General features: G+C 39.5%; 1 protein-coding gene across 1 annotated transcript; it reads left to right on the forward strand.

The window, feature by feature from the left end:
- Positions 1–222: 222 nt before the first annotated feature.
- Positions 223–3647, forward strand: LOC134276789 (uncharacterized). Its single transcript, XM_062759071.1, has 2 exons — positions 223–3417; positions 3588–3647. The coding sequence occupies exons 1-2, from the start codon at positions 223–225 to the stop codon at positions 3645–3647; spliced, it is 3255 nt and encodes a 1084-aa protein (XP_062615055.1).
- Positions 3648–11012: the final 7365 nt, after the last annotated feature.

Below are 11012 nucleotides of genomic sequence, written 5' to 3' on the forward strand. Positions count from 1 at the left end.
CAATCGTTGTTAAGGCGTTTTCAACTGACGGAAGAAGGGTTTTGTGTCAAGTTCCGTTCCAGCAGACCAGAACAGGGTGAGAATCCTTCACAATTCTTTGCTAGGCTGAACAATTATGTAGAGAAATGGTTGTCTTTAGCAGATAGTCCTAAAACATATGACGGTCTTAAAGATTTGTGTTTAAGAGAACAGTTTTTAAACAGTTGTAGTAAGCAGTTGGGAATGTATCTCAAAGAAAGACATCCGAAAAATGTAGAAGAAATGTCAAATCTCGCAGACCAATTTATTGAAGCTCATGGTTATACTTCATTCACTAAAGACTTACAAGTTTTTCAGAAGCAACCATCAAGCACTTTCAACGTTCACAGTAACAGCATTCAAAAGCAACAGACGTACCAAGGATCACTACAGCAAAAAGGTGAGAGAAAATGTTACATCTGTGGGAAAAGTGGACATTTGGCAAGAAACTGTTTCTCCAAGCAGAAGATTCCTCGAGCAGTACCTACTTCGCACAATACTCAAAAGGCTGCGATGTTACAGAGTCAACATAACTGTGAGTTGAATTGCATAAAATCTAATAACAGTTCTAGTTCCAACTTACAGAATTCTGCTGAAGTAAGGACGGACAACGCAATATCGTATCAAAATCAGCCTCACATAGGATCAGCATGCATCCCTCAACATAAACTGTTGCAGTGTTGTGTCACAGACGGACTTGTTAAACTTGCATGTGGACACGTATTACCTGTTATTGGAGGCGTCTGTAAGGTTTGTGAAAAGATGCCCATTGCTATGGGTTATGTTGGTGAGAACTTTGTTAAGGTATTAAGAGACTCAGGTTGTAGTGGTGTTGTTGTGAAGAGAGATTTGGTTACAGATGATCAGCTGACTGGACAAGTGCAGAGATGTGTTCTGATAGACGGCACAGTTCGTACAGTAGAGGAGGCTTCTATCTATGTGGACACTCCCTACTTCACAGGTAATATCAATGCTTTATGTATGAAAGAACCTGTTTACGATCTTATCATAGGTAACATCGATGGTGCCAGAAATCAGACGGATCCTGATCCACAGTGGTGTAGAAAGGACGAAAGAGAAGAGTGTAATCAAGTTCTTCAAGCAGTACAGACAAGGAATCAAAAGAAAAAAGAAGACAAAGGTATGAAAAAGCTAAAAGTTACAGATTTAGTGGATACTGATTTGACAATTGATCAGATGAAACAACTTCAGATGGACGATTCTTCCTTGAAAGTGTATCGTGAGCATGCAGCGACTGGCAGAAAGAAGAACATAGGTGAAAATATAGAGACATGGTTTAGTGTTGAAAGAGGACTGTTGTACAGACATTATCATTCAAAAAAGGTTAGTGATCAAAAACTGTATAAACAACTTGTTGTTCCAGAACCTTTGCGACAGAAAGTTATGAAGATTGCGCACGACAGTATCCTAGGCGGACATCTTGGTACAAAGAAGACTCTAGACCGCATCATGTCGAATTTCTATTGGCCTGGAATCCAGGGTGATGTAAGGAGATATTGCCAATCCTGTGACATATGCCAAAGAACATTTCCTAAGGGCAAAGTGACGAAGGTGCCGTTGGAGAAAATGCCACTTATTGATACACCATTTGAACGAGTAGCCGTAGATTTGGTAGGTCCGCTTTCTCCAATTACTGACAAAGGCAATAGATACATTTTGACTGTTGTAGATTACAGTACTAGGTATCCAGAGGCGGTTGCATTGAAGAACATCGATACAGAGACGGTGGCAGAAGCGCTGGTAGAGATATTCAGCAGAGTTGGCATTCCAAAAGAAGTACTGTCAGACATGGGTACGCAATTTACCTCCAACATTATGAAAGAGGTGGGTCGACTTTTATCATTTAAGCAATTAGTAACAACTCCATACCATCCAGCATGTAATGGACTAGTAGAAAAGTTCAATGGTACTTTGAAGTCAATGATGAAGAAAATGAGTTCTGAAAGACCAAAAGACTGGGATAGATACTTACCTGCATTGTTATTTGCTTATCGAGAAGTTCCACAAGAAAGTACTAAATTTTCTCCATTTGATCTAGTTTATGCACGTAATGTTAGGGGACCTATGGCAGTTTTGAAGGAACTGTGGACAAAGGAAGAGAAGGACCCGGAAGTGAAAACTACTTACCAGTATGTGCTTGACCTGAAGGAGCGATTGGCAAGAACGTGTGAGCTGGCTCAGAGAGAACTTCAGAAATCTAAAGACCATCACAAGAAACAGTATGATAAAAGAACAAAGCCGAGATCTTTCAAGGTTGGTGATTTCGTTCTTCTTTTGCTTCCAACAGACCATAACAAACTTTTAATGCAGTGGAAAGGACCTTTCAAAGTAGTTGATAGAAAAGGACAAACTGATTACCAGATAGACATGAATGGACATATTCGTTTGTTTCATGCAAATTTATTGAAGAAATACAATGTTCGAGAGGAAAGGAATACAGACTCGCCAACAACTTTAGCATCTTGTGTCGTTTTGGAATCTGAAGAAACAGAGGACTCAAGTAATGAACATTTGTTACATCTTCTTCCAATGAAGGCAACAGAATCATTCAAAGATGTCAAGGTAAACCATTCACTGTCATCAGATCAGCTTGAAAACATAAATGATGTGTTACATGAATTTCAGGAAGTTTTAACAGATCTACCTGGTAGAACGAATGTTATCCAGCATGAAGTTCATCTCACTACCAAAGAACCAATCAGAAACAGACCATATCAGATACCGTATGCAGTCAGAAGTGCAGTCCGAGAAGAAATACAGCATATGATTGACATGGATATCATCGAACCATCAGAATCACCGTATGCTAGTTCGATTGTCGTGGCAAAGAAGTCCGATGGTAGCCAGAGAATATGTGTGGATTTTCGTAACTTGAACAAGGTAACGATTTTTGATCCAGAACCAATGCCAGATCCAGATGAAATCATGACTAAAATTAGTAACAGTCGTTTCTTTTCTAAACTTGATTTATGTAAGGGATATTGGCAGATTCCAATGAGAGAAGAAGATAGAGACTTAACATCATTTTTAACACCAGATGGTTTGTACAGGTTTAAAGTAATGCCCTTCGGTATGAAGAACAGCCCAGCTACTTTTAATAGACTCATGCGGAAAATTCTAAAAGGTTTAGAGCATACTGATAGTTTTGTTGATGACATTCTCATTCATACAGAAACTTTTGAAGAACATATTACAGAACTAAGAAAAGTGCTGGAGAGACTACAGAGAGCACAATTAACAGCAAAACCATCAAAATGTGAGTTAGCGCAGACGAGACTAGAGTACTTGGGTCATGTTATTGGAGGAGGTACCTTACAGCCAACCAACAAGAAGCTGAGAGCTATCCAAGAAGCATCAAGGCCAGAGACAAAGAAGCAGGTTAGATCTTTCCTTGGTTTGATTGGCTATTACAGAAAATTTGTGCCAAACTTTTCCACCATTGCTGCTCCTTTAACTGATTTAACCAAGAAAGGTGTTCCAAACAAATTTGACTGGAAACAAGAACATGATAATTCATTCAAGAGTTTAAAATCCATGTTGCTCTATAGTCCAATTCTCAGATTACCAGATTTGACGAAGCCATTCATCTTAAGGACCGATGCATCTAATCATGGAGTTGGTGCAGTACTGATGCAGAAGCATGATGGACGTACATTTCCTGTTGCGTACGCAAGCCGGAAGCTGCTAGACAGAGAACAACGTTATTCGGTGGTGGAGAAAGAGTGTCTTGCTGTCGTATGGGCTATACAGAAATTTCAGTCTTACTTGTATGGAAGAGCGTTTGTTGTGGAGACAGATCACAGACCACTACTGCATTTACAAAAGACTAAAGCTTCAAACGGCAGATTGATGAGATGGTCTCTTTTTCTACAAGCGTTCAACTTTAGAACTGAAGTTATTAGAGGTGTAGATAATATTGGAGCTGATTTTCTCAGTCGTGTTGTTCCTGAGTAAGTTCGTATTCATAAAGACTTTGTTGTGTACATAGTTTTCCATTTTTGTCACAAAATTGCATTTTGTGTCTTAAGAAGGGAGGTATTGTCACAAGTGACATTGTGTCAATGTTTAATATTAGCTATTGTCCAGGTTTTGGTAAGAGTTATCTGTATTTGGGCATTAGGAGTTATCGTTTATTTCATTTACGCACTATTGGTCACTGAGTTGTACTTGTTACTATTTTTATCAACGTATACTCGTCGAACCCGTTTGAGTAGTTTGGTCAGTTATTTATACTGGGTGTTGGCTAGTGTTTGTCAGAAGAGGTCTGGACGCCGTGAGTGATACTTTACCCATGCTTAGTGATCTTGGGTGTGCCTTTTATATAACCCATGCTGTGTGAACTTGGGTGTGTTTTAGCTGTTTCCCCTGCTGTGTGATCTTGGGATTCAGGGATGTTTTGTAGCGGCGTTGAGAGCAAGACCTGGGGGCCGACAGTATGGTTTTTATGTATAAAATGCCACAGCTCAGTAAGTTTTTATACTTTACAATATTTTTGTTGTTAGCTTTAAAGAGCAATTTTGATGTAAAACGGTTAGCAATATAGCGAGAATGTATATATTTACGCTCTAATTCATTTACTTGTTAAACGGCAAAAATACATGTTTTCTTTTGTAATTTGTTTGTAAAATCTAGTATTTTGAACAGATAAGTGTTTTGAACATTTTATTAGAAAACCCTATGAAAATTGTAGGTGACCAGAATTGTATATAATCTTTATTCGGACGGGAGGATTTGTTACGTAGTAAGGCTACTTAGGATATGGTGGACCGAACGGGACACTATGGTGGACAACATGGACAATATGGTGGACCATGGACGTGGTGTGGAGTGTGAAGTCCAGTGATGACCATGATTGAACTTTTGGCCGTTTTCATGTTTATTGTACATATGTAGATAAATTTATTGTTAATTTTTATAAATCTTGTTGTTTCTTGGTACACAGGAGGTCTTCCAAAATATTATTTATTTTGGTTAGTAAATTCTATAAAGAATCCATCACAACTTGAGGTCAGTTGTGACACTGTATTGGTAACATGAAGGGAGGTACGGCTTGTACATATGTGAATTTATGTAATGCATTAGAAGACCGCTTTGCACCAGCCAATCAAACAGAGTTTGTATATCGGGCAATGCTGAAAGATAAACGACAAATAGTGTCCGAGACATTACCGGAGCTCGGTGAGAGTATTAGACGCTTGGCTCACCTAGCTTACCCAACAGCACCTAGGGAAGTCACTGAGATGATTGCCAAGGATCAGTTTGTTGATGCATTGACAGATTTTGATATGCGCTTACGCATTCAACAATCGAGACCTAAATCGCTAAATGATGCTATACGTTTGGCGGTTGAGATTGAATCTTAACAAGACCTAAGGCTGCAACACTTGACACACAGTGCCCAGTTTCAATAAATCTTACTACTCTACACTCAGGAGTAATATACCTGGTAAAGAGAGAACCCGGTGATATTGCACCTGGTACCACTGCTCTTGGTACCCAACACCTGGTATCACTACTCTGCTTTACAGTATTTGGTAACACTGAACCGAGTTTCCAGCACCCGGTGTCAATAGCACCCGGTATCACTTCTTCAGTGTACCTGGTGTCAATATTATCACAAATGTTAACAAAGTGAAGTAGACAACAATAAAAAATTAATCAGAAAAAGCCGTGTCTTTTATCCCTTGACCGGCTGCCACCAAAATGTAACGTGTATGCTTGGGTTCTACAAGGGATATATGTACAGTATACAGCTTTTTCTCTTACTCTATCTGAGTTAATGATTGTACTAATAATTGTACGGCCGCTCTATCTGAGGGAAAATCACACTATATTAAATTTTTGTTTGTTATCTAGAGACGTGGACTGGGTATTGCTTTTGCACCGTGTTTCTCTTCCTAGGTTCCTATTGATAGATAAGAACTGAGTGTCTCAATCTTCTTCAGATTTACTACACTCAGAACTTACCATCAGTTTCCTAGGACTACTTGCCACTGATGCTTCTATTCTTTATTCTACAATTCCCTTCTCTCAGCTTTTGATTCAGCTGTCGGCTTCTCCAGCTAACTTCTGAATGCCTTACTACTTTATTCTTTTCACTCAGCTTCTGATTCATCTGTTGGCTTCTTCAGCCAACTTCTGAATGCCTGATTTCCCTAAAGCATCCCTTTATATACCCTTGGACTGTTCTATTCCAAGGGTAGTCAGGTCATTCCATTTTTGTGGGTCTTCTATGTGTTTATTCAAACGCCCCTTAACCATTTCATTACCCACGCCTCTGATATCATGCGTCCCGCATGTGATTTGATTCAAAACTAAACGATTTTTTTTTACTATTTATATTATTTTTTTTAGGCTGAAACTATCTGGAATTCAGGGAACACTATTGCTATAAAGAAACTTTCGTTACAAAAATGTTTTAATTTTAACACATGCAACAGAATGAGGTACAGACACATTATAAGGATTGTTCAGCAAAAATCTGTCTCCTTGAATATCAGCTCTCCTGGATCCGACACCTTATCCTTAACTGTACTCCCAGGGGACTTCCTTGGAGACTTTCCCCCACTAGTCCTGACTCTACGATTTCTTTTGGCTCTTTCCAATTATGTGCTCTGTTCAAGTGTCTTCTAAGCATAGTCTTCTTGCCAAAGATATGAGCACACTGCTCACATTTAAACTTTCCTTTGTTACAATTAGACAAACCATGAGCCAAACTGTCAGTGGGACCGATATGAGGTTTGGTCACTTTAGCTTTGGTTTTTCCTTGACTTGACTTCTTCAACTTTTGCCTCTTTGTGACCATGCTGAGATTTGACGCATGCAACTGACCTGAACATGTAACTTTCCTTCGTCTATGCCTAGATATTGTTTCTTGTTTCACACAGAAACATCCAATATGTTTTTGTAAATGCAGTTTATGTTCCACTCCATAAATATGCATTTTCATTTCAGATACGTCTAATAAACATTTGTTAGACTTGAGGAAATCTAAACCCAAGACGCCATCAGCTTTGATATTTGCAATAACAGCATGGCATTTAAATTCACTATCACCAAGTCAAAGTGAAAATTTCCCTCTTCCTTTAACCTGCAGGGGTGTTCCATCTGCACCTAGAATACTTTGAGTAACAGGCTCTAGTCTACCATCCCCTTCACTTTCTATTTCATTGTATAGTCTATCCGCTAAAATTGTCAAGGTTGCCCCGGTATCAACCAACAAATTGCATGGCACATGATTCACCAAAGCTTTGATGAACAAGCCAGCTTCTTGTTTTAATTGTCCTTAGTTGACCGCAGTTGTACTAGACACTACTTGGTTGGTTTTATTCCCGGTTTAGTCTCTGTGCCAGTCTTTGGTTCACCGTTTGACTCGGATTTCTGTATCCTCTCATTAGTTTGCTGAAGCTTTACGAAGCAGTCTTTGATTCTATGACCACGCTTCCCGCAGTTGTAACATTCATATGGGAAAGCAATTGGTTTTAATGAATGATTAGAACGTGGTGCTTTTGAAGTCTCTTTTGTCATAGCCATGTCTGCAATTTTCCTTTCTATATATCTTAATGATTCCTGCATTTCATTACGTAGCTGCTTGATTTCATCCCTCATACTTGATTCCTTTTGAGATTCTCTGATATTTTCCTGATCTCCAGTAGCTACTCGTGCGAATCTGACATCATGCCGACGTTGGCGTTCGGCTCTACAGAAAGCCTTGAATGACCATGGATAATTTAGAAGCAGAACTGTACGCTGATCTAAGTGCAATAGATGCTAAGAGAGAAAAATTGAGAGAAACATTAGATAGGATGAAGTCGACGCCCCAGACTTCAATATCAATTTTTAACGAAGTTCCAGATTCCGGGGTAGATGTTAGAGACAAACTATTAGAAAATAGTTTGTATGAATTGACATCAAAAACGACCAGTAATCGTGGCGTAGAGGGTGCAGCTAATATGAGGGACACTTTTAGTCATATAGATTACCCACGATCAAGTTACACGCTGTATGAGGATGAGCATAGGGACATGAGAGGAGCCAGTAAATATGACTCGGTGAGGAAAAATTCATTTAGACAACCTGTGTTTTCCGAGGCACGATCCACACCTGGGTTCTCTTGGCGTACTCCAAGTGCTTCAACAGCGACAACTAGTGTGACCTGGACAACAGGGATAGGAGCTGGACATTGTTCCCATATTGGATACCATCAAAATCCTAATATGAGTACGCAGGGCACACAAAGTAATGATGCAGGAGGTTCATATGGCAAAACCGTAATGAAACCAGCGACGTACGACGGAACCGGGTCTTGGATAGACTATAAAGCTCACTTTGAGGCATGCAGTGATATAAACATGTGGAAAAGTTTATATCTTGCAGCGCCATTGAGAGGACCAGCACAGACTGTCCTTGGTAACATGAAGGGAGGTACGGCTTGTACATATGTGAATTTATGTAATGCATTAGAAGACCGCTTTGCACCAGCCAATCAAACAGAGTTATATCGGGCAATGCTGAAAGATAAACGACAAATAGTGTCCGAGACATTACCGGAGCTCGGTGAGAGTATTAGACGCTTGGCTCACCTAGCTTACCCAACAGCACCTAGGGAAGTCACTGAGATGATTGCCAAGGATCAGTTTGTTGATGCATTGACAGATTTTGATATGCGCTTACGCATTCAACAATCGAGGCCTAAATCGCTAAATGATGCTATACGTTTGGCGGTTGAGATTGAATCTTAACAAGACCTAAGGCTGCAACACTTGACACACAGTGCCCAGTTTCAATAAATCTTACTACTCTACACTCAGGAGTAATATACCTGGTAAAGAGAGAACCCGGTGATATTGCACCTGGTACCACTGCTCTTGGTACCCAACACCTGGTATCACTACTCTGCTTTACAGTATTTGGTAACACTGAACCGAGTTTCCAGCACCCGGTGTCAATAGCACCCGGTATCACTTCTTCAGTGTACCTGGTGTCAATATTATCACAAATGTTAACAAAGTGAAGTAGACAACAATAAAAAATTAATCAGAAAAAGCCGTGTCTTTTATCCCTTGACCGGCTGCCACCAAAATGTAACGTGTATGCTTGGGTTCTACAAGGGATATATGTACAGTATACAGCTTTTTCTCTTACTCTATCTGAGTTAATGATTGTACTAATAATTGTACGGCCGCTCTATCTGAGGGAAAATCACACTATATTAAATTTTTGTTTGTTATCTAGAGACGTGGACTGGGTATTGCTTTTGCACCGTGTTTCTCTTCCTAGGTTCCTATTGATAGATAAGAACTGAGTGTCTCAATCTTCTTCAGATTTACTACACTCAGAACTTACCATCAGTTTCCTAGGACTACTTGCCACTGATGCTTCTATTCTTTATTCTACAATTCCCTTCTCTCAGCTTTTGATTCAGCTGTCGGCTTCTCCAGCTAACTTCTGAATGCCTTACTACTTTATTCTTTTCACTCAGCTTCTGATTCATCTGTTGGCTTCTTCAGCCAACTTCTGAATGCCTGATTTCCCTAAAGCATCCCTTTATATACCCTTGGACTGTTCTATTCCAAGGGTAGTCAGGTCATTCCATTATGGTGGGTCTTCTATGCGTTTATTCAAACGCCCCTTAACCATTACATTACCCACGCCTCTGATATCATGCGTCCCGCATGTGATTTGATTCAAAACTAAAGGATTTTTTTTTACTATTTATATTATTTTTTTTAGGCTGAAACTATCTGGAATTCAGGGAACACTATTGCTATAAAGAAACTTTCGTTACAAAAATGTTTTAATTTTAACACATGCAACAGAATGAGGTACAGACACATTATAAGGATTGTTCAGCAAAAATCTGTCTCCTTGAATATCAGCTCTCCTGGATCCTACACCTTATCCTTAACTGTACTCCCAGGGGACTTCCTTGGAGACTTTCCCCCACTAGTCCTGACTCTACGATTTCTTTTGGCTCTTTCCAATTATGTGCTCTGTTCAAGTGTCTTCTAAGCATAGTCTTCTTGCCAAAGATATGAGCACACTGCTCACATTTAAACTTTCCTTTGTTACAATTAGACAAACCATGAGCCAAACTGTCAGTGGGACCGATATGAGGTTTGGTCACTTTAGCTTTGGTTTTTCCTTGACTTGACTTCTTCAACTTTTGCCTCTTTGTGACCATGCTGAGATTTGACGCATGCAACTGACCTGAACATGTAACTTTCCTTCGTCTATGCCTAGATATTGTTTCTTGTTTCACACAGAAACATCCAATATGTTTTTGTAAATGCAGTTTATGTTCCACTCCATAAATATGCATTTTCATTTCAGATACGTCTAATAAACATTTGTTAGACTTGAGGAAATCTAAACCCAAGACGCCATCAGCTTTGATATTTGCAATAACAGCATGGCATTTAAATTCACTATCACCAAGTCAAAGTGAAAATTTCCCTCTTCCTTTAACCTGCAGGGGTGTTCCATCTGCACCTAGAATACTTTGAGTAACAGGCTCTAGTCTACCATCCCCTTCACTTTCTATTTCATTGTATAGTCTATCGGTGAAAATTGTCAAGGTTGCCCCGGTATCAACCAACAAATTGCATGGCACATGATTCACCAAAGCTTTGATGAACAAGCCAGCTTCTTGTTTTAATTGTCCTTAGTTGACCGCAGTTGTACTAGACACTACTTGGTTGGTTTTATTCCCGGTTTGAGTCTCTGTGCCAGTCTTTGGTTCACCGTTTGATTCGGATTTCTGTATCCTCTCATTAATTTGCTTAAGCTTTACGAAGCAGTCTTTATTTCTATGACCACGCTTCCCGCAGTTGTAACATTTATATGGGAAAGCATTTGGTTTTAATGAATGATTAGAACGTGGTGCTTTTGGGATCTCTTTTGTCATAGCCATGTCTGCAATTTTCCTTTCTATATATCTTAATGATTCCTGCATTTCATTACGTAGCTGCTTG

Source organism: Saccostrea cucullata, unplaced genomic scaffold (assembly GCF_032062105.1).
Source record: "Saccostrea cucullata isolate Sc308-1 unplaced genomic scaffold, CSIRO_AGI_Scuc_v1 ctg13454, whole genome shotgun sequence".
In the NCBI taxonomy this organism is placed as follows: Eukaryota; Metazoa; Mollusca; class Bivalvia; order Ostreida; family Ostreidae; genus Saccostrea; species Saccostrea cuccullata.